The sequence below is a fragment of the Lepidochelys olivacea genome (genome assembly GCF_965140295.1).
Source record: "Lepidochelys olivacea isolate rLepOli2 genome assembly, chromosome: 2".
NCBI classification, from domain to species: domain Eukaryota; kingdom Metazoa; phylum Chordata; order Testudines; family Cheloniidae; genus Lepidochelys; species Lepidochelys olivacea.
The window spans coordinates 262,952,866-262,977,101 of record NC_140412.1 but is presented as its reverse complement, the minus strand read 5'-3'; the positions used below and the strand labels follow the sequence as shown (position 1 = coordinate 262,977,101).

The 24,236-nt window shown below is 45.6% G+C and overlaps 1 protein-coding gene across 1 annotated transcript in view; it reads left to right on the top strand.

The window, feature by feature from the left end:
• OBSCN (obscurin, cytoskeletal calmodulin and titin-interacting RhoGEF) overlaps positions 1-24,236 on the top strand; it is a gene marked incomplete at its 5' end in the record, with an annotated part of 294,967 nt that overhangs the window by 27,501 nt on the left and 243,230 nt on the right. Inside the window, 3 exons of the mRNA XM_084618134.1 lie at positions 1,552-1,827; positions 7,964-8,236; positions 10,693-10,968. Of these exons, the coding sequence (XP_084474260.1) occupies positions 1,552-1,827; positions 7,964-8,236; positions 10,693-10,968 (825 nt within the window). The remainder of the gene's footprint in view (positions 1-1,551; positions 1,828-7,963; positions 8,237-10,692; positions 10,969-24,236) is intronic.

Below are 24,236 nucleotides of genomic sequence, written 5' to 3'. Positions count from 1 at the left end.
GATTTGATGTGCGACCTTAGACAAGTAACCTAAGCTTTCAGAGCCAGATTCTGATACCTGAGTAGTACCTCACTGACTCCAGCAGCATGACTTGAGGAGTAAGGGAATATTCAGTGTTTCTAAGAGCATCAGAATGTGACCTTGAGTTGCCTAAGACTCCCTTTCTGTGAAATGAGGATCATAACACTTACCTGTTTCACAAGGCAAAGCTTAATGGACATTGGTAAAGGGCTTGTTGACCCTTGGATGAGAAATCCCTGTGGAAGAATGTTTAAAGTATTCATGATTAGAAGGGAGCGCACAGCTGATTGCGTGCCTCATACAATGCAAATATTGATGGTGAAATTCACTGCAGTGCAGAAGTAACTTCCTAAACATTTCTTAACCCCCCACTTAAGCCTTTCCATGGGGGTGTAAATGGGGTTTAAATGTTTGTACAGCCTTGCCAAAGGGCAGTTTCACCCCAAGGATATTTGTTGTGTGCGATTGTTCTGACAAATGACAAAAATGTTTTAAAAATAACAATAATAATAAAAAGACATGTTGGAACTTTAATGTTAGGTGGAGTGTAGGGGTCGGGAGAGTCTGGGTTTTCCAGGTGCAAGGGCAGAGTTAAACGTAATGGCTTGTTAAGTTAAAACCTGAACTCGTTCATTGAGCCACCCAAGCAGAATGGTGGCTTAGCAAGGAGAGGGTGTGGCATGTGGTGGGACCCTTGGTTTGAGGATGGTGTTCCTGCCCTTAAGGCAAACAAAATTTGGCAAGTTCTGATTTTAGCTCTGCTGCAGAATAGAGGCTTGCCGGATGCTAAGACCGGGCGGCAGGCAGTAAGTGAGGTGACTTCATTTCCGGCGCTTGCACCTTAGAGGGAAAGATGGACATGGGGGAACAGAGGTCAAAAAGTGGGAAAATATTTACCTGGGGGGAAAATGATACTCTTATTTATACATTCTGATTCTTATTGAACTCTGCTGGATTTCTTCTCTTGTCTTGGGTATGAACAGGGCTGAGCCAACCATGAGTTTCTTCTGTGACTGGTTTAATATCCCTGCCTACAGGGAGAGGCACTGGCTGCTTTAGTGTCTAAAGTGAATTCAAGTTGCCTGTGGAAGACTTCCATTGGGGAAAAAGGTTTAAAACCACGGCTTCAGTGCTCAGAGATGTGTGTAATTGATGATGAGATTTTGGAGATAGCATCATATATGGTGCTCTACAAGGCATAAAAATTAGGGTACAGATTCTTATCTCATTGACACCAGTATAAATCCAGACCAAGTCCACTGAAGTAAATGGAGTTGCTCCGTATTTACACTGGAGTGAGACCAAGATCTGGACGCAGGTTCCTTCTGAGGAGAGCTTGCAACCTAACGCAGACATATATGTGGGACAGTATGATATAATAGCAAGCCTTTCTTTCTTTCTTTCTTTCTTTCTTTCTTTCTTTCTTTCTTTCTTTCTTTCTTTCTTTCTTTCTTTCTTTCTTTCTTTCTTTCTTTCTTTCTTTCTTTCTTTCTTTCTTTCTTTCTTTCTCTCTTTCTCCCTCCCTCCCAGCTGCTGCAGTAAGAATCACCAACAAGAGTGGAGACACAGAAAAGGTGTCTGTTCGGCTGTGTGAGGAGGCACAGCTTTGGGCAGAGCTGTCAGATTTGGCAGCTTCCGTGAAGTGGATGAAGAATGGGAAGGAAATCCAGGCCAGTCCAAAATACGAATTGAAAACAGCAGAGAAGAAACGCATCCTGAAAATTCACAACGTCACAGCAGAGGATGCTGGCGTTTATGAATGTGTCTGTGAAGGGGATGAAATAGTCTATCAACTCTCAGTGAAAGGTGCGTGACTTTGGCTGGGCAGTTCCTGGTGAATGGCCTGCCCCCAGCCAGTGTGGTCTTTATGTGACAGAAAGGGAGCTCACGGAAGTTAGTGACACCCACCGCTCCAATAGGAAGCAGAAGTACCTCCCTAGAGAGAGGTGGTGTGTGTGAGGTGAGGAGTATTTGGAAGCTGACACCAGACCCTGAGCTCTGTCAGTCGTAGAGGCTCTGCCATATCATCCATCCTGCTTCGTGTCCCGGAAAGTGGATGAGAAAGTCAGCTGGAGCTTGGTGTAGTTGAGTGAGCCTGGGCTATAGGAAAGGGAAAGATGGTCTTGTGGTTAAGAAACCAGCCAGGTAGTTAGGAGACATAGGCTCTATTCCTGCCAGAGACAGATTCACTGTGTGACTTTGGTCACATCACTTAGGGTATGTCTACACTGCCATAAATCACCCACAGCTGGCCTGTGTCAGCTGACTTGGGCTCCCAGGGCTTGGAGTGTAGATGCTTGGGCTGGAACCCAGGCTCTGAAAACCGGTGAGGGAGGGAGGGTCCCAGAGGCTGGGCTCCGGATCGAGCTTGAATGTCTACACTGCAATTTTATAGCCCACCAGCCTGAGCCCTGCAAGCCCGACTCAGCTGACATGGGCCAGCCATGGGTGTTTTACTGCAGTGTAGACATACCCTTAGGGACTGATCCAACTTTAGTTAAATTGTCGGGCTCAACGGGTAGTGATCAATGGCTCCATGTCTAGTTGGCAGCCAGTGTCAAGTGGAGTGCCCCAGGGGTCGGTCCTGGGGCCGGTTTTGTTCAATATCTTCATAAATGATCTGGAGGATGGTGTGGATTGCACTCTCAGCAAATTTGCGGATGATACTAAACTGGGAGGAGTGGTAGATACGCTGGAGGGCAGGGATAGGATACAGAGGGACCTAGACAAATTGGAGGATTGGGCCAAAAGAAATCTGATGAGGTTCAATAAGGATAAGTGCAGGGTCCTGCACTTAGGACGGAAGAACCCAATGCACAGCTATAGACTAGGGACCGAATGGCTAGGCAGAAGTTCTGCGGAAAAGGACCTAGGGGTGACAGTGGACGAGAAGCTGGATATGAGCCAGCAGTGTACCCTTGTTGCCAAGAAGGCCAATGGCATTTTGGGATGTATAAGTAGGGGCATAGCGAGCAGATCGAGGGACGTGATCGTCCCCCTCTATTCGACATTGGTGAGGCCTCATCTGGAGTACTGTGTCCAGTTTTGGGCCCCACACTACAAGAAGGATGTGGATAAATTGGAGAGAGTCCAGCGAAGGGCAACAAAAATGATTAGGGGTCTGGAACACATGACTTATGAGGAGAGGCTGAGGGAACTGGGATTGTTTAGTCTGCAGAAGAGAAGAATGAGGGGGGATTTGATAGCTGCTTTCAACTACCTGAGAGGTAGTTACAGAGAGGATGGTTCTAGACTATTCTCAGTGGTGGAAGAGGTCAGGACAAGGAGTAATGGTCTCAAGTTGCAGTGGGGGAGGTTTAGGTTGGATATTAGGAAAAACTTTTTCACTAGGAGGGTGGTGAAACACTGGAATGCTTTGCCTAGGGAGGTGGTGGAATCTCCTTCCTTAGATGTTTTTAAGGTCAGGCTTGACAAAGTCCTGGCTGGGATGATTTAATTGGGGATGGGTCCTGCTTTTGAGCAGGGGGTTGGACTAGATGACCTCCTGAGGTCCCTTCCAACCCTGATATTCTATGATTCTATGAAAGTGAATGGAGTCAGGCCCTCTGGGACCCAGTGTTTGCTCTGAGTACATGGAGGTTAAGAAGAGGTGTGGGGAGCTGTAAGGCTTGATCCTTTAGTGTTTGTAAAGCACTCAGATGGAAGGCACAATAGAAAGGCAAAGTCTCATAACTGTTTATTATTTGGTGTTTGCCAAGCTTTGTACAGGTAAGAAAAGTTCAGCTTGTCTTCACGTGCTCGTATTGTCCTTCAGCTCATGGTAATCCCCTGCTGCACTCCTTCCTATGGTTTGCTTCCTGTTCATTTAACAGGCATGTTGGCTACATGTCTGCTTTAACATTCAGCCCCTACCATGTAGCCTTTGACCCGCTGCATAACATTAATGGATATAGGCCTAGTGTTTACAAACCTTCAGCCTCCTCAGGGAAACTTAAGGCTCAGTCAGCCTGTCAATGGGAGAGTTTCCATTGACTTCTATGAGAGCTGGAGCTGGCTTGAAAGGGTCAAATTATCCCCTGGTTGCACTGGCTGGATTTTCATCCAGTTGTCTAATAAGGCGGGCAGTATAAAAGCTGGTACTTTCTACTCCGCGCTGGTGAGGCCTCAGAGGGAGTACTGGACTGTGTTCCCATTTAGGCACCACAGTTTAAGGAAGATGTGAACAAATTGGAAGGAGGCCAGAGGAAAGCAACTCTAGTAAGAAGTTTGGAAAGCCTGGCCTACAAGGAAAGGTTGAAAGGACTGGGTATGTTTAGTTTAGAGAAGAGAAGGCTGAGGGGGATCATGACAACAGTGGTCCAATATGTGAAAGGTTGCTGTAAAGCAGACAATGTTCAATTGTCCTCCATGTCCCTCCACGGTAGAACAAGAAGTAATTATCTTAGTTTGCAGCCAGGGAGATTCAGTTTAGATCTACGGAAAAACTCTCTATTGACAATGATAGTTCAGCACTGGAACAGGTTACCAAGCGAGGCTCTTGAATCCTCATCACTAGAAATTTTTTGGAACAGGTTAGACAAACACCTGTCAGGGATGGTCTAGGTTTACTTGATCCTGCCAAAGGGCAGGGAGCTGGACTAGATGACCTCTCGAGATTCCGTCCAGCCCTACGCTTCTATGATTCTATATTGTAGCCTGTTGTCAGACCAAAACCAGGAGTTATATTACTCAAAGTTCATGTGGCAGGATTAGGGCATTTGGCATCTGATCCTCATCCCGCAGACCTTACCTGGCCAAAACTCCTGTTGACTCCAGTGTGGGTTTTGCCTAAGAAAGGACAGCAAGACTGTGCCCTCAGTGCATTTGCCTCAGACCTGGCCTTCCTCCTTTTCTCTGAGAATGGTTGTGTGAGGAGCTGACTGGAGGAGCAGAAGAAGGATAAGTTAGCTGTGTTTGTGGCGGGAGGTCAGAGGGGGAGCTGACTGGAGGAGCAGAAGAAGGATAAGTTAGCTGTGTTTGTGGCGGGAGGTCAGAGGGGGAGCTGACTGGAGGAGCAGAAGAAGGATAAGTTAGCTGTGTTTGTGGCGGGAGGTCAGAGGGGGAGCTGACTGGAGGAGCAGAAGAAGGATAAGTTAGCTGTGTTTGTGGCGGGAGGTCAGAGGGGGAGCTGACTGGAGGAGCAGAAGAAGGATAAGTTAGCTGTGTTTGTGGCGGGAGGTCAGAGGGGGAGCTGACTGGAGGAGCAGAAGAAGGATAAGTTAGCTGTGTTTGTGGCGGGAGGTCAGAGGGGGAGCTGACTGGAGGAGCAGAAGAAGGATAAGTTAGCTGTGTTTGTGGCGGGAGGTCAGAGGGTTAAGAGAGGGGGAAGAGTCTTGACTGTTTTGATGGTGTATGAGGAGCAGTTTACACAGCTATTATTGGTAGTGCAATCCTTTCTCTTTCATCATCCCATGCTGAGGTCCAAATTCAGCTCTCAGGTTTTCACACCAGGCTCTGATTTCAGTGAATATAAGTCTGTACATATCCCATAGAACAATTTGGTCTCTGACCCTGAGAATATGCAGAGCAGTGATCTGTGCAGGGTCCTATATTAAGCACAGTAACACAGATAGGGACCTAGCCAGCTTTCTCCCAACCTATGATTGGCTCCTCCTAACTGTGTGTATCTATGATTCCCCCCCCCCCCCCGCCCCAACCTTGTCAGCATTTTCTGGCCTGTGACTTCCTTCAGGCTGTGATTCCCTGCCCTTCCACCACCCACCTCTACCTGCCTGTGAGATTGCAGTCTCTGTTAACTCTCATATGCCCGTGGGAGGAAGCAACATACATAACTGACACATGAATGCTCGCTTGCTAGATTCTTCAGAGAGCAAACACAAAACAGGCATGAACACACATAAAAAGAATTCATTCAAAAATTCAGCTATTTGTGGAGAGCTTTTTGCTGTCTACACCTGGCTGCAGAATGATTTAATTCTCATTCTCTTGCTGTCCCTGCCTCTCTCTCGGTATATTTTTTTCACTCTGTCAGATCTGCCCACAGCTTTGTATTGGATTAGCTGGAAGACATTCACAAATGTTTTCACCTAAATGTAGCTCTCAAACGAGGGGTCTGGGTTAATGTTTTTCTGGTGCTGCATTGAGGGAGTTGCATTTGAAACTCCTGCTGTACTCACACTTTGGCTGCAAATGTATCCTCTTTGGCATCTTTTAGGTTGCTGTAGTTATTCTTTTTTTACCCAGAGCAGTCTTTACACCAGAAGCTAGTGACTGAATGGAGTCCTGTAAGAAAAACCAGAACAGCTAAAATACCCCCCACCTTCCTCAGCCATTCTCTCATTTGTCTGTTTAATCACTGGGTGTAGTCTTAATTCTAGATTGTGAGAGCTTTGGGACAGCGATTGTCTTTGTTTTACTTGTTTGTGCAGTTCCTTAGTATGATTGGCCCTGATCCCTGTTAGGGATTCTTAAATGCTACTGCAGTATAAATCATCATGAATCAAATTTTCATCATTGTTTAATCAAGTTTTTAAAGATTGTTTCTATCGGGAATCCCTCCTTACTACTGGGCTGCCCAGATCTCAAAGCATCAATTCCGCTCCTGAGCTAAAGGAGAACTTCCATTAGTTATAACTGACAGCAACACTAATGTTCTCTTCCAAGCCTGGGGAGAGACTGGAAGGTGCCCTGTCAGCTTCTGTGGCTTCCAGACTGTGACTGAAAGGGTCTGTAGCTATTTTCAGTAGGGATGATTAGTAACTTGGATAGTAGAGGTTGTGCTTCTGTCCAGTGGTGATGTGAAAGAAGTTCTGCACGCTCATCTCTGTTAGAAAGAACAAAGGGTTTTTTTTGTTTTTGTTTTTTAAAGGTTGTCAGTATCGTAAAAAGAGGGTTGAATTTATTTACAGTGTATCAAGCACTTCAGTGCCCAGCAATTCGATGTTGCTTTCCCTGCACATAAGAGCACAACTGTATAAAAGTAGTTCAGATATTTTTTCTTTAAATTAAGGGTAAAAACATATATATGTATACTTCTGTCAGAGTAGCTTTGATCATACTGGACCAACAAGCAGATTTAGATTTAAACTTTTGCTGTACTTTTTTAAAATGACATGGCAGAATTTTAGGACATTAATTCCCTTACTTGGAATAAATAGTATTATGTCTTTAGGCACATATTTTGAGTTAATAATTATTGCTGCCATTGTGTATGTGGATCTACACCTTGAATGGGGTGAGGTTATACTCGTGAATTGATTATTCCACTACAAATTAGTATATCACTGAGTTACTTTAATTCTTTTGTGTTCTAGTTAGTTTCCTGTAAGGGATGTCTCTTCATTTTTAGAGGGTGTTGGTAATTCTGTAGATTTATAGTACAGTGCAACTCAAATTATCCAGATTACATTTAAATATCTTGTAAGGTACAATTATTTGCTATCTAGATAAATACAGTGAGTTAATAAGCCTCAATATTTCCCTTAATATTTGTTCATTCTCTCTTCCTCTCTTTCTTCCATTCTTTCCTTCCTGCCTTATTAAGATTATTTTGCAGGTTAGCATCTTGGATGATAACTGAAAATCACCCACTGTTGAAACATGAAATTCTTATTCATAGTCCCAAATGTAGAGTACATTCTAAGGCAGCCTTTACTTACACAAACTGTCCTCATTTACCTGAGTAGTCCCATTGACTTAGCAGAGCTGCTTGCACAAATAAAGCATATGACAAAGGCTTCCTGGATTAGATCCTAAAATAACAATTTGAGGTAATTAGCCAAAACAGGAATCCAGGAGCAACCTACTAGATCCTAAGTGCGGTGGGGGGATGGCCAGGATGACCTCTCGAGGTCCGTTCCAGCCCTTGCTTTTCTATAATTTTGTGATTTCTAATTAAAGCATATGTAGCTGGCTGTATGGATAGATGAACTGACAATATGGACCCAGTTCCTTACTAGTGCCATTTGCCATTCTGTTTCAGCACTCGTGCACTTCACAAACAAAGAGAAAGCTGGTGGTGTTGTCATCGCCATCTCCGGAAAACAGGCCGAATTTGTTTCTGAGACCTCTGAAGCCAATGTCATGGTGCAGTGGTACAAAGACGGCAAAGAAATCAGACGCACAAAGAAATTCACCCTGGAGGATAACGGAAAGCTGCACAAGCTCATCGCCTCAGCTGTAACGAAAGAAGATGAGGGAACGTACATGTGCAAAGTTGGAGAGGACACTCTAGTTTTCAATTTAAAGGTCTCCGGTGAGTTCATGAGGCACGTGTGAGCAGGGCTTATGTTGGGTCCTGAAGTCCTGGCTCGTGTAGGAATATTATTGCTTAGATTGTGAGCTCTTTGAGACAGAGGCTGCCATCTTTATGTGTGTAGAGCATGTAGCACAGTGAGGCCTCGATCTCTAGGCACATCTGCAATACGCGTCAACAACAATAATAGTAATATTCAGGTCACTGGTGGAATGACTAGAGATGGGCCCAAGCCAAAACCACAGCTCTAAACACCCCAAACTTTGGACAGGTTTGCATCTGGATCTGGGTCTGAATCCTGTAGTTTGGTCCCTTCTAGAGCACATTGCCTCAACAATTTACGCTCCCTTTGAGCTCTCTCCTGTGAGAGGGGGTTTGAAAGTCTTGGGCTACCTTCTGAGAAAGCCTTGGTGTCCAGTTAAACTCAAGTTCTGTGCTCCTGTGGAACGTTTGCGGTCTCTGAGTGTGAGTCATTACTTCTGGGATAGGTCAAGCTACCTAAGGGAGAGTGCATGACCCTCAGGCCGAATGAGGGGGAGTCCTAGAACTGATGTATTCCAGTCCAGAGCTGGACAGGGGATGGCTCACTTGATGATGACCTGTTTTCTTCATTCCCTCTGGGGCACCTGGCACTGGCCACTGTTGGAAGACAAGATACTGGGCTAGCTGGACCTTTGGTCGGACCCAGTATGTCCGTTCTTACTTTCAGAGCTAATGGTATTGAGGAGACATGCTCTGTGAAATCCAGGCGACTCCACACACAGGGATTGGTGGGAAGTTTTTCTGGATTTGGTTCACTGGATTTTGCTTTGAGCTTCATCCTCAAATGATTCCAAAATCTCAAACCTTGAAACTACCAAGTTTCATTTGGTCATGGTCAAAACTACTGAATTTCACATTGTTTCCATCAGAAGTTGTAGCCTGGCTCAGGCAAACTCTACCCACGATTATCAAAAGATTTGGAAACCTCAGTGAACTTTTTGGCAAATGGTCTGAGTTTCAGGCGGCTAAGAAAACCCTAAACCAGACAGGTTTCACGTTTCATAATAAAAAATTGTCCAGAGTGCTAATCAGAAGCACGGCTAGGCAAGGGACCAGAACTAAGACTGGGAAATAAGGTACCTTTGTGGTAGTGAATGTTCCCCATAAACCTTTAATGCCAGGACTCCAATGAAACTATTATTCCATAGTCAAATAGTTCTTGTTAAAATAGATTACTCCTAATGGTAGATAAGTTTTAACAGAAATGTTTGTTCCTTGGTGCTGTAGAAATGGTTGGCATGGGTGTATCATCTTAGTTGTCCTTGGGATATTTGGCGACCTAAAGCAACAGGTGCTGCAGAATAGTATGTAATGTTAAACTAAGGTTACTTATCACTGACAGCCATCAACTTACTCTGCAGCAGGCTAGCTTGATTGAGTGCATGGTATGAAATACATGTTACACTCACTGTTGCTTGTTAGCATGAGCAATAGGATGTGTCATACATGTTTGTTCCTAGATTAATCTATAAGGTGCTTATCTCCATGCAGCTCAGTGCCACTTATGTCATCTTCACTTTAATGTTAACCCCTGGGGGAAAAAACCCAAAAACTACAGCCCTCATTGTAGTAACCCCCAACCTGGATCATTAGTCTGGTTTGAACCATAACCTTCAGTGCCAGGGTACAGGCCTCTACTATTTGAGATAAAGGAAAACGCCATTAAATGCACACTGAAAGATTTTATTATTTCCATGGACTGGCTTCTTGTTTTCTCAAGACTAAACATGTCCAATTTTTTAATCTCTCCTTACAGGTCAGGTTTTCTTAACCTTTTATCATGTCTATTGCTCTTTTCTGAACTCTCTCCAGTTTGTCCACATCTTTCCTAAGGTCTGGTGCACAGAATTGGACATAGTACTCCAGCTGAGGCCTCACCAGTGCCAAGTAGAAGGTCCCTTCCAATTACCCCCCATGTCTTACATATGACACTCCTATCAACTTCTGCCCTCAGCTACACTCATATGCAACTCCCTTAGTGACAACCATGTTGTCTTTACATTCTGTAACCATACTCATCCTTCCTGCATTAGGCTGAAATACATAGCACCAGATTCTGCACATGGTTAGTGTATACACAGCTCCCATGGAAGTCGGGGAATCCATTTTTAGTAACTCCCTGGAGTGGTCATCAGAAGGGTTTGAACTTGGGACCATTAGCACAGACCTCTAACACTTGAGCTAAAGGAGAAATTCCACTAGTGGGTAGCTGTAGTTGGCTGTTATCATCTGTGAACCTGCTACTAGAGGGGAATGAAACACAAGCAAGTTACAAATGTAAATTCTTCCATAGATGGAACCCCGGGCCCTGGAGGTCACTAAGATTGAAATCATGCCAGGGTGTAACTGGATTGTTCTTATGTTGCTCTAGGTTAATGGAGGGGCACAAACTACTTTTCCTTCTTCTTTTTTAGATGAAGTTGTTAAGTTTGTCAACAAGCCTAAAGCAATGCCAGAAATTTCAGTCAGTCCTTCTGAGGGTCTAGAGCTGGCGTGTGAGGTGTCGGTGGCCAGTGGAGCTGTTGTGTGGAAGAAGGATCAAACTGAGGTTAAGCAGGACCAGAGAATGACCGTCACCTCTCAGGGAACAGACCGAAAACTCATCATCAAGAATGTAACACAGCACGACCAAGGGAGCTACACCTGTGAATCTAAGGATGACAAAGTAACATTCCAAGTCAAAGTCAAAGGTGAGCGGATGCATGAAATCTCAGGAGCAATAAAATACTTAATCCTGGATTGTGTCTTGCATCTAAGGTTCATCCCCAAACACTTTTTGGTGTAAATAACTCTGCCACAGGGCTTGATTTTCAGCTAAGCCTGAAACCTGCCTCTACTTTTGAAAGTGCAATTGTGTGTCCACAAATAATTGCACATGCAACATGTTGTGGCTGCAGAAGGTAGCTCTTAGATATCTAGCAACCTGCCTGCACCATTACATCTGTAAAATTAGAGGCCATCACACCTGCAACATCAGGTCCACAGAATTAAAACACAGAATGATAGCAGAGAGTCAGGAGTGGGTGAGAGAGAGAAACAGAGATGTAGATAAAAGCAATGAGGGACGTTTGCAGCAGAGCTCTGGAACCAGATGGGAATCAGTGAGGTGGAGTGACACAGAAAGGCTCTTCCAAATGGCAAGAGGAGCTGGTTTTTGCAGCATTGATGAACTGGTTGTGTGTAGTGACAAGAGGAATTTGATGCTAGGCATGGAGTGGAAAACACTTATAGCAAAGAGAGAAAGAGTCTGTGAGGTGGGCTGGGTCTGGTGCATAGGTTTGCGAAAAGCAGTTTTGAACAGGATCTTGAAGCTGACGGGGCTTTGTCTGGGGTTGAGTGCTAAGAAGTACAGTAGAGCCTCAGAGTTGCGAACACCTCGGGAATGGAGGTTGTTCGTAACTTTGAAATGTTCGTAACTCTCAACAAAACATTTGGGTTTCAAAAGTTTGCAACTGAACATTGACTTAATACAGCTTTGAAACTTTACTATGCAGAGAAAAATGCTGCTTTTAACCATCTTAATTTAAAAGAAACAAGCACAGAAAAGTTTCTTTACCTTGTCAAATTTTTTTTAACTTTCTCTTTATTCTTAGTAGCTTGTATTTAATACAGTACTGTACTGTTTGCTTTTGAGTGTGTTTGTGTCTCTGATGCTGCCTGATTGTGTGCTTCTCGTCCCAAATGAGGGGTGTGCTTGGCTGCTCAGTTCATAACTCTGATGTTCATAATTCTGAGGTTCTAGCATTTGTGTTTATTGTGGGCCTCGTCTTGCTTTGCTGTCCTTTGAAATCCTCCACTGGTTCCAAACAGTCTCTTGCTCACTGTTCCAGTTTTGACAACTAGGAGGCAGGAGGGCACCTGCTACAAAGCTATCCGCAAGCTAATCAGGACTAAGACAGGGCAGTGTTTGGATGGGAAGCCACCCAGGAACATGTAGGTGCTGGAAGAAATCAGTGGAATTACTCTAGATCGGGGTGGGCAAACTTTTGGCCTGAGGGCCACATCTGGGTATGGAAATTGTATGGCGGGCCATGAATGCTCATGAAATTGGGTGTTGGGGTGCGGGAAGCGGTGAGGGCTCCGGCTGGGTTTGCAGGCTCTGGGGTGAGACCAGATATGAGGAGTTCAGGGTGTGGGAGGGGGCTCCTGGCTGGGACAGAGGGTTGGGGTGTGGGGGTAGGGGGTCAGGGCTCCGGCTGAGGGTGCAGGCTCTGGGGTGGGGCTGGGGATGAGGGGTTGGGGGTGCAGGAGGGTGTTCTGGGCTGGGACTGAGGGGTTTGGAGTGGGGGAGAGGGATCAGGGCTGGGACAGGGGGTTGGGGCACTGGAGGGGGTCAGAGATTTAGACTCGGGCGGCGCTTACCTCAAGCAGCTCTCAGAAGCAGCGGCATGTCCCCCCTCTGGCTCCTATGTGGAGGCACGGCCAGGCAGCTCTGTGCGCTGCCCTGTCTGCAGGCACCATCCCTGCAGCTCTCATTGGCCGGGGTTCCCGGCCAATGGGAGCTGTGGGGGTGGGGGCAGCATGCGGAGCCCCTTGGCTGCCCCTACGTGTAGGAGCCAGAGGGAGGACATGCTATTCCTTCTGGGAGCTGCACAGAGCGGGGCAAGCCCCGGACCCCACTCTCCAGCTGGAGAGCCAGAGCGGGGCAAGCCCTGGACCCCGCTCTCCATCGGGAGCTCGAGGGCCAGATTAAAATGTCTGGAGGACTGGATGTGGCCCCCGGGCCATAGTTTGCCCACTGCTGCTCCAGATTTATACTCGGGTAACTGACAGCAAAGCCTAGCTGTTAATGTCTGTGAAACTGTGTGATCCTTGGACTAAAGTGCAGTGTGGTGGTGATCAGTCAGGGTCATCACGTGATCTCTCTTTATGGACATTTGGTGCACCAGCCTACAGCAGCTTTAGAGGATAGGTTTTGTTTTTGATGGTCTTGGGGTGAAGGCATTGGGTTGGGAATCAGTAGACCTTGGTTCCATTCCTAGCTCTGCAGGAGACTTCCCAGGTGACTTTGAGATATTCCTCTCTTGATGTCTCACTTCCCCATCCGTAAAATGGGAACAAAGATACCTCCTTATCTCAGACGGCTGTTGTGAGGGTGCAGTCATTAACATTCCTGAGGTGCTAAAATATTACAGTGATATGGGGAACGTCACCTAAGCCCCTTGATAGGAGACTGCAAAAGGACATACGTCACTGTGTTTCCATCTTGCAGAGATGGAAGAGGTGTTTTCAAACAAGCAGAAGGTGCAGAAGGAGGTGAAGGCCGCCCTGACAGAGAGTGCCACCCTTAGCTGTGAGGTGACTCAGGCCAAGACTGAAGTGAGGTGGTACAAGGACGGGAAACTGATCACCTCCAGCAAGAAATTCAAGGTGGAGTCTGAGGGCAAATCCCGGCGTCTGGTCGTGGAGCAGGTGGAGAAGAAGGATGCTGGAGAGTACACCTGTGAGGCCGCAGGCCAGAAACTGACCTTCAAAGTTATCATCACAGGTGAGGGAGATGCTCTGATTTGTATTTCATTGACTTCTCTTTCTGGGTCTTTTCTCATGTTCTCTGCTGACATGATAAAACGGATTATTTCATCTCCTTCTGTTGTTGCTTTGAGCTGTACTGCCATGGAGGCTGGGGAGGGCTGGACCAGATTTGAGGCTAGTCTGGAGACACAAGGTCTCTGCAGGTCTCCTGAGGTTCAGATTCTGGGGCTGGAACATGTATAAAATGTCATCAGGAAAAGCAGTTTAAGCACGTCCAATGCAATCACGCAATAATCTACCCTGTCCTCCCCACTGCTGCTCAGCCTGAAAATCACTAGCTCTCCTGTTTTGTTCTCTCTTCTTTTCTCCTCATAATAGCCTCCCTCTCATAGAATCATAAAATATTAGTCCAATCCCCTGCTCAAAGCAGGACCAACACCAACTAAATCATCCGAAGACACAGACACACACAGCTGGCACCTACAGGTTGGCAGGGCAAACAGATCAGCAGTAGACATACTCATTTGCACACACATACTGTACATACAAAAATACATATTTTGCATACTGTGTTCAAAAAATCCCCTCCCCAAGTCCTCAAGTGTGTGGCAAAGTGAACAAAAATGGAAATGTGTGTGTGGCTGGAATGAACAGTGAGTTGGATTTCACAAACACGTGAAAGCACATCTTTTATCCAGCTCTCCTCCCAACCCTCCTTTCATCCAGTGACGGTGGCATTGAGTGTGTTCTCTAAATGGATCTGGGACCCACGGGAATCTTAAGAGAAGGTGTCTGTACAAGGTCAGCTCTGTTCTTGGAACAACAAGCAATGACCCAAGCAGACTTTTCTCTTTCAAACCTCCTTTGATTTTGAGGCTCAGGACATTTTAGGAGCTAGATTTTTCTGTCACTCTGACAGTGATGGGATTTGTTTTGGTATCTTAATCATTTTGCAAGCGGTTCAGATGTCCAGTAAATAGCAGCTCAGGCCTGACCTATCCTGAGCCATTTCAAAATAAACTGAAAATAAGATTCAATTGGGTGGAAGTGATGGGAACATCTTGCGGTTTGATCGAGCACCTGCCGATATTCTCCAGCTTTTTGCTGTTCCAGAAGCCTCTGGAGCCCCACACCATGACTACCAAATAATGAGAACAGCAAACAGTCCCTGATGCTGAATTTTGTTTTCATAAAACAGTTCAGTGGACAGTTCTGAGTGTAACCCTTCTGCCCGTCAGAGTTGGCAGCGACCGGGTTCAATATCGAGGGGATCCATTCCAATAACACAATGCAAAACCGGGTCGAGCCCCCACCCAGTGACCTGGGACAAATATATACCACCCCCGCTGGGCGCCTCCAAGAGGCAATACTTCCCCTCTCGCAAGCACATAGTCTGAGTGTAGCAAAAAGCCTTTTAATAACAGAGAGACACAATGTGACATTATGTTGGGGAAACACCACCAACAGGATTCATAACCCAACCCATGAGCAAAAAAACGCACCCCAAGCAAATTGGGGCATGCCCTTTCCCTTTGGTTCTTGAGTCCAGCAACCCCAAATCACCCAAAGTCCCAAAAGTCCAATGACCCAAAAGTCTCTGTCCCTGGTTAGGGCAGCCCCAGAGTTCGAAAGTTTATCTGCAGAGCTTTACCTCCCAACCTGGGTGGAGATGGGGTGGGGGGGAGAGAGAAGTAAGGGGCACCTTACATGATCTGAAGCTGACTGCCCCACAGCTCCATAGCCCCACAGCTCCGCTCCGCCAGCCGCCCCACGAACTGCTTTGCTTGGCTCCGCTCTGCGGCCCACAAGCAGCTCCCGCCATCCCACGAACTGCTCCACCAGCCGTCCCATGAACTGCTTCGCTTGGCTCCGCTCTGCGGCCCACAAGCAGCTCCCGCTGGTCCACGAACTGCTCCGCTCCACGTCCCACAAGCAACTCCCGCCGTCCTATGAACTGCTCCACCAGCCTGTCCACAAGGCACTCCAGCCCTCCCACAAACTGCTCCACAATATATCTTCAGGCTCCCGCACTACTTAACACAACGCTCAGTGATTTCAGCTCTTAGTCAGTTCAGCTCTTTGGTGAATTCAGCTTGTAGTAGGGGAGCCTCAGTGCTGCTGCATCATTAGCCCAAAGTGAGCTCAGCAGCCTGTAACTAGAGTCCTGATGGAATCAAAATTAGCTCTGATATTCCCCAGTGGAGAGAGGAGGAAGTGCAATTAGCATGTAAGGCCCTCACCAAGGGGCCCATGCCACCAAGTATTAATACTTGTCCCCAGTCTCTCTCAGTTCACAGAGTTTTGGAACCCATGACCCTTGCCTAGCGAGTGCTACTTAGTTGATGGTGAGTCCCTCCATCATAACAAAAAGCCAAGTACAGTTCCAAGCAGAGTTCCCATAATCAGGGTAATAACAATTTATTCTTCCTGCCCCAATAACAGAGACACTGGGGATCCCACAGCAGCCAAAGTGACCATTTGGGCAGCTATGGTCTCATTCTAGGCAGGGTGGGTGTGCCTATGCAAATGAGATCGGCCCCTGAAGTTCTTTTCCACAACTTGCCACACCTCACCACCAGATGTCAGGGTGGAGCTCATCCTGACACTGCTTACATGAGTAACAAATAGATTCCTTCAAACCCAAGTCTTTTGTGGATAATTAGCCCATTGAAAGAGGGATACATTAGCCCGATAAATTATTTGCAATAAACAGTTTGAGCTGCTCTGGTGTTAATTCTGAAGACTAACGACAAAGGATTGAATGACAACATTACTGTTTTATTTCTGATCATTTTAGCAGAAATACCATCTGCTCTGGATTATAGGTGAATCTGGAGCAAAGAATATCAGCACTTCCCTCCCATAATCTGACCCTTGCTATCTGTCAATATAATCAATCTATTCTCATCTATTTGGTCTCATATCCATTTCTTCTACTCTATGGTATCTCTTTTTCCCCTGTTGGTGAAGTATCGGGTATAAGCCACTGCCAGAAGCAGGCTACTGGTGATCCAATCCAGCACAGTTCCCGTTGTCTTAAAACAGCAGGAATTTGGACATTAACAAATACCTTCCAGCGATTTATTTGGTATTAGGTTAGATTAGGGACAGATTCTGGGTGTGCTTCTGCAGGTGTGGTAGATGACTCCCTGTGAAGCCACACAGGGGCAAGGTGCTGTGTAATTATAATGCTACCAGTGACGTAGGGGGTAGTACTTGGGAGACCTGGGTTTGAGTCCCAGTGGGACTTACTGTGTGTGTCTGGGCTAAATCACTGCCCCTCACTGCATCAGTCTCCACAGGCTATGGAACTTAAAGTGCTTTGCAAACATGATGTGCTCAGTGTGGTTATTAATCAAGGTAGAAATTAGGCTACGGAATAACAATTCATTAATAAATTGTAAGATGAGAAGGGACCATTATGATCACCTTGTCTGCTCCCCAATTAAAACGGAAAAGACAAAAACTAGCTTCCGCCTGGCAGAGAGGCAGTTGTGCTTAATTGCTTTTTACTTTATATAAAGAAGGTCTCATCCCCAGATTCCTGTGCTTGTACCGGGCACAATGGGACACTAATCCTGACTGATGCCTTTGCGTGTGACTGTAACACAAATAAATAATGTTTTATTAGACACACAAAGGAGCCACAATGTTGGGAGGCCAGGGGCCCTCCTACTTCCGTGCTCACTAGGGGTCCGAGCCAATACGGGGTGCAGCTCCACCGTAAAGAGTGCAATCTTTGCTGCTCCTTCATCGCCTCGGGAGACATTCTGCTTGCCTCAGTCTTCTGTAAGCAGAACACCTTTGGGACCTGCTGCCCCAACATGGTGTATCTCTGCTTCCTGCTAACACTGCTGTGGCTTCAAGTGCCCCACAATCCACTGGCCCGTGTGTTATGTGTTCAGAGAAGGTGAGTTTGTTACAGAGCTCAGCTACAAAGGTTTGGCTCTTTAGCTCAAGCTGTAGCAGCTTGTGCCTCTAGCTCAGGAGGTTCCCTAGTTCAGTCCCCAGTGTCAGCCAAGATGGCCGCTGTTGCAATTTAGTGGGGCTCAGACTAGGAAGGAAGCTTTTGGAGGGGAGATTGCAGAGCAGGAGTTGATTTTAAAAAAATGAAAGAAACCCTGGTGGTCTGCCATTGCAGATGCAAGGCCACAGAAAATTTCGGAGATGTAGCCAGTGGACAAAATGGCTGCCCTGGTCAAGCCTCAGAATGACGGAGTGCTGTTTGCATGAGAACACCAGTGTTTTCAGTTCTCTTTCAAACAGGGTGACTTCAGAGCTGCATGGGATAATGCGGCATCTTACCCCTCTCTTGTCGTAACTAGAGAGCACAACGCAGTTACTATTGCTGTGTTTCACATACATGTGACTGTAACGTGACATGCAGGTCCATCAGCAGCTCATTGGAAAACTGATCCAACCTTGAAAGGCAGGAGGGATTTATCAGTTCTTTTTCAGTGGCTGGTGCTTTAGTTGCAGAAATCTTTATTTTACTGGATTCTCCAGAAGTGCCGTGACTTTCTGGGTCTTAATTTATCTGGTTACCATTGCACTCACCTTGGTTTTCACAGTTCTTATGTGCCAGGGCTCCACTGGAAGCACAAAATCTTTCCTTTTAAAGGGGTAAATATTCAGTGTGACGCACTGGGATAGACTCATAAACTTTAAGATCAAAAGGGATCATCATGGTCATCTTGTCTGACCTCTTGCGTATTGGAAGCCACAGAACCTCGCCCACCCATTCCTATAATAGACCCCTAACCTGTGGCTGAGTTACTGACGTCATCAAAACCTGGTTTAAATACTTCAAGTTACAGAGAATCCACCATTTACACTAGTTTAAACCTGCAAGTGACCCATGCCCTATGCTGCAGAAGAAGGTGAAAACCCACCAGGGATGTAGCCACTCACCGTCCTGTTAAGGGAAACAAGAACTGAGCATCTACAACCTTGTGCGCTGGACCACATATGGTCACCAAGGAGTTGGTTCTGCAATCGACATGATTTTAAAGTTAATTGTACACAGTGTTTGCTCATAAAATCCTAGTATAGAGGGGTCAGATCCTCAGCTGGTGTAAATCATCATAAGCGACTTCTATGGAGCTACACTGACATATGCCAGCTGAGGACCTTATAATATGTCTATTTTACCAGCTTAATTGAATATCTTGCTTAACTTTAAAAGTATTTCTGTCCCTTTGTGAATTGTAAGGGTCATATTCATTCCTAGTATAAATTTAGCGGAGTTAACCTTGGGATAAATTTGACCCTAGCAGAGTAGCTCAATTATATTGACTGGCAATTAGCAACTTTATTCACAATATATAACATGTCTAATATTAAAGGGGAAAAGTAAGACTTAGGAGGTGAAATCATTCATCTGTAATATGTATGGCCTGTTACTTGATCATTCAAATAGATGACATCCAGTTATGTGAGCTGTTTTGTGAATTATTGTATTAATATATACATGTCTAGTCAGTCCATATTCACAAAAGTCTAACATTCAGACCAGTGTTAACTGGACCGCTTTTTTTTGCCCCTGTAATTCTGAGTGCAAATAACTTGCATTCATGGTAATACATTTCGATATCTAATCACTGACTGTGTCTGTAAATCAATTTAAATATGTGAATCACCTAAATTGCATAAGCGGTTATTTTTAAGCACAAATAGTGGATGCAAAAATGGAAACTACTGCTTAAAAATCTGTCCCTAAATACCTACTGCCTGATTCTCCTTTCCCATACATCAGTTTTACACTAGTGCAATCTTTTGACTTCAATGCAATCAATTCTGATTTACACTGGTGGGAAAGGAGAATCATACCGCTTTTCATGTATGTATTAATGCAGACAGTAAATCAACATTTAAATAAAAAGATATAAAACAACATTAAGTACAATATACAGGAAGAAAGAAACTGTTCCACATAAACCACTCTCAGACAGGCAATGAGAACTATGGCATAAATTGTGGGGATTAACAAACAGTGACTTGCTAGTCATTGGTTAGCAAGATGGCTGACCATATCCTTTAAATGGGTATATTTAGTTTATCATTTATTAGCCATAATAGCCTTTCAATGCCAGTTCATTTGCTGAGGTAAAAGTACTAAGGTTCTACTTTGGAAGTAAGGGTGTTTAAATACTTCATTTGCTGCCAAATATATTAGATACATTAAGGTAAAATCCCCCTGCTACACTGCTGAATGTACCATGTGTGTCTCAACATTCATAGATTTTGAAGGCCGAAAGAAACTGCTGTGATCATCCAGCCTGACCTGCATCACCCAGGCCATCCATTAATAATTCCACCCATTACTTCCTACATTAGGCCCATATTTTGTGGTTGAGTTAGAGCATATTTTAGAGGGAGATACCCAATCTTGATTTAAAGACTTCAAATGACAGAGAGCTGATTTCAGTGGCATATTACTAGACCACAGCAGCACTGCAAATGTGATGGGGTTGGCTTATCCCCAAGAAGATAAACCAAAAAACCCCCACTCCCAACAACAACAAAAGAAACAGTTTTTGGATGTTAATATTGAAAGCTGGAAAATATGCAGGGCTGCCTACCTAAAGAGAGTATCAAGATACCAAGGATTTGGAGAAACCTTGGGGGTGTGGGGTAGAGAGTTCATTGATAATATGCTGTTAATGGAGTATGGAACTATAAGAACCATGTTTCATCAAACGAATGACTTTATTTTTTAAAAACACTAGATATATGTAACAGTCCATCGCCCATGATAGTTTTATTCCTTCTGTGGTTCTTCTTTAATTTCCCCATCTCAGAGCCTGAGGAAGTGTTTGCGAACAAGGAGAAGGTGCAGAAGGAGGTGAAGGCTGCCCTGACAGAGAGCGCCACCCTGAGCTGTGAGGTGGCCCAGGCCAAGACTGAAGTGAAATGGTACAAGGATGGAAAACTGATCACCTCCAGCAAGAAATTTAGGGTGGAGTCTGAGGACAAATCCCGGCATCTGGTGGTAGAGCAGGTGGAGAAGCAAGATGCTGGAGAGTACACCTGTGAGGCCGCAGGCCAGAAACTGACCTTCAAGATTATTATCACAGGTGGGAGAGATTGTTTCCTTTCTACTCATGCACTGATTTGTTGCAGTTGTTGAGTAAAGCAATCTAGAGTGAGATGCACTTCCTACATTGCTGCCATCTCAGCTCTGAGTGAAGGAGGCTTTTGAGGGGACTTTGGGTTTTGCCACAATATTGTGAATACATTTACAGAGTAAGCAGGTAAAATGCTGCTGAATCTTCTTAGTCGGTGGGTGTTCTGCAGGAATAGCATAACATTTTCCAAACTAGGTTGGAACTCTGAACGTGGTATCCATCAGTGCATCCTAGTTTCTCTGTCATGTCTTCATTTACTTTGGAAAAAATAACAATGCTCCTCAAAGAGAAGAAATGTTGGTCCTTTCACCTACCACAGGGGAAGGAAAGTTTTGCAGCGAACATCTCAGCTAAATAAGCTACAGGGAGGCTTGAGAGGATAAATTCAAATTTGGATCTGAGATCGCTCGAGGGGAACCATGAGAGGTTGAGTCTGGGGATTTGGGGTGGATTATTATAAAGGACAGGTGCTGGCAGGTCCATAGTTAAGGTTGCACATGGACTTGCACTGATGGTGGCAGGGGTCAGGCAGAGATGGGAAACATGCGGTGAAAGGTGCCTCGGAGGCAGAGCTGTCAGCTTCTCCCTCTGGGGACTCCGGATGGCATCAGTGAGGAAGTTTAAGCCCTTCTAATTCCTTCTTCATGGCAGAGAGAGAGGATGTGTTTGCAAACAAGGAGAAGGTGCAGAAGGAGGTCAAGGCCGCCCTGACAGAGAGCGCCACCCTGAGCTGTGCAGTGGCCCAGGCCAAGACTGAAGTGAAATGGTACAAGGACGGGAAACTGATCACCTCCAGCAAGAAATTCAAAGTGGAGTCTGAGGGCAAATCCCGGCATCTGGTGGTGGAGCAGGTGGAAAAGAAGGATGCTGGAGAGTACACCTGTGAGGCTGCAGGCCAGAAACTGACCTTCAAGGTTCTTGTCACTGGTAGGAGAGAGTATTTTCTTTCAACTTAAGGACTGATTTGCTGCCGTTGTTGATTGAAGCTTTCTAGAGTAAGATGAGTTTCTTGCCCTGCTGGCACCTCGGTTCTGAGTCCAGAGAGCTTTTGGAGAGATGTTGCGTTTTGCCACAATGTTAAGAATAAATTCTCGGAGTAAGCAGGTAAAATGGGGAAGGCGCCTGAATCTTTGTAGTCGGTGGGTGTTTTGTAGCAGCAGCGTAAGATTACCCTTCGAGGTTGGGATTCTGAATGTCTGTTTGGCATTCATCTGGCTTCTCCTTAATGCCACTGTTTCACTCCTAGGGAAATGTCAGGGTTTGATTTACCTGTGCCCTGTCCCTTTAAAGATTGATGGTCTGCCCAGGTCTTCAAAGGGGACAGCTCTGATTGCAGCAGTCAAATCTGGTGTGAAAGGACTGTGTGGCAGAAAGCCTTGTGCAAGCTGGGTTTGTTTGTCTTTGGATTCTGTGTGTAATAAGCCCCCAGATTTGAAGCTGTCCCTGGCCGGGGAGCGGAACATTTTGTGAGCCAGGCTCAGGGACAGTTTTAAATCTGGATTTTTGTTAAGCTGGGTATCCAAAAACAAACACAACTTGCACAAGCCCCATTGCTGCTGAGTCCTTTCAGGGTACACACAAGTCTGCTGCTGCAACCAGAGCCATCACCACCTGAGAATCCATCCGCAGACCTTCCATTCTTAAAGGGAGAGGGCACAGGTAAATCAAACCTTGCTATTCCCTTATGAGGTATATGCAATCACGGACTTTATGGAGTTGACAGCACTATTTAAAGGGGATGAAAATATTCATCCCTTGAGGTTTCAAAGGGGAAGGAAATATTTGGACGGAAGATGAAATAAACTGAAGGGAGCCCTGCACCAATAAATTGAGATCTGGATCTGAGATCACTCTCCAAAGCAATCATGAGCATCTGAATGTGGGGGTTCAGGTTGGTTTATTATGAAGGGGATGCCATACAAGCCCCACAGTAAAGGTTGAAATTGTCCCTGTAGTTATGTTTTTCGGGGTCAGGCAAAGTGGGGGAGACCTGAAACTAATACGGCCTTAGGAATCATTACCTTTTCCCTGCCTTCTCCTTCTCTGTTCTCTGGATGGCATTGTTACAGCAGCAGCATAACGGTTTCCAAACTAGTTTGGGATTTTGAACGTCTGTAGGGCTTCCATCCGAACCACCCTGTCTTTTCTGTAATGCCTTCATTTACTTAAAAAAAATAACAGCGCTCCTCGGAGGGAAGGAATGTTGGTCATCTCAGCTATCAGAGGGGAGGGAAAGTTTTGCGAGGAACATCTCAGCCCAAATAAGCTACAGGGAGGCTTGAGGTGATACATTCATATTTAGATTTGAGATCGCTCCAGAGGAATCATGAGAGGTTGAGTCTGGGGATTTGGGGTGGATTATTATAAAGGAGAGGTGCTGGCAGGTCCATAGTTACGGTTGCATGTGTACTTGCACTGATGATGGCAGGGGTCAAGCAGAGGTGGGGAAACATGAGGGAAAAGGTGCCTCAAATGCAGAGCTGTCAGCTACTCCCTGCCTCCTTCTCTGTTCTCTGGATGGCATCACATCAACGAGAGAGTATACGCCTTTTAATTCCTTTTCCCCAACAGAGAGAGAGGATGTGTTTGCAAACCAGGAGAAGGTGCAGAAGGAGGTGAAGGCCGCTCTGACAGAGAATGCCATCCTGAGCTGTGAGGTGACTCAGGCCAAGACTGAAGTGAAATGGTACAAGGACGGGAAACTAATCACTTCCAGCAAGAAATTCAAAGTGGAGTCTGAGGGCAAATCCCGGCGTCTGGTGGTGGAGCAGGTGGAGAAGAAGGACGCTGGAGAGTACATCTGTGAGGCCGCAGGCCAGAAACTGACCTTCAAGATCACTGTCACAGGTAAGAGAGAATATGTTCTTTGAACAGTTTACTGCTCTTGTTGGTTTAAGTATTGTAGAATAAAGTGAATATCCTGCACTGGTGGTATCTTGGCTCAGACATTCCCTACTGAGTGATACACAATCAATGACTTTTTAAAACCAACAGTGCTTCTTAAAGGAAAAGAAAGTAGTCGTCCATTAAGTTTTAAAATCGGAAGGAAGGGTTTGTAAGGAAGATGTTGGAAAAATACTAAAGGGAGCTCTGTGCCGATAAGTTCAGATCTAGATCTGAGGTCACTCTCCAGAGCAATGATGAGAGTTTCAATGTGGAGTTTGGGATGGTTTATTATGAGGGAGACGCCCTACAGGCTCCATAGGTAAAACTGAATTTTGCTTGTAGCTATATCGTTCAGGGTCTGGCAAAGTCAGGGAGACGTGCAGGAAGCAACCTAAGGAAGCAGAGCTGTCAGCTTCTCCCTGCCTTCTCCTTCTATGTTCTCTGGGTGGCATTGCATCAGTGAGGGAGTTTTA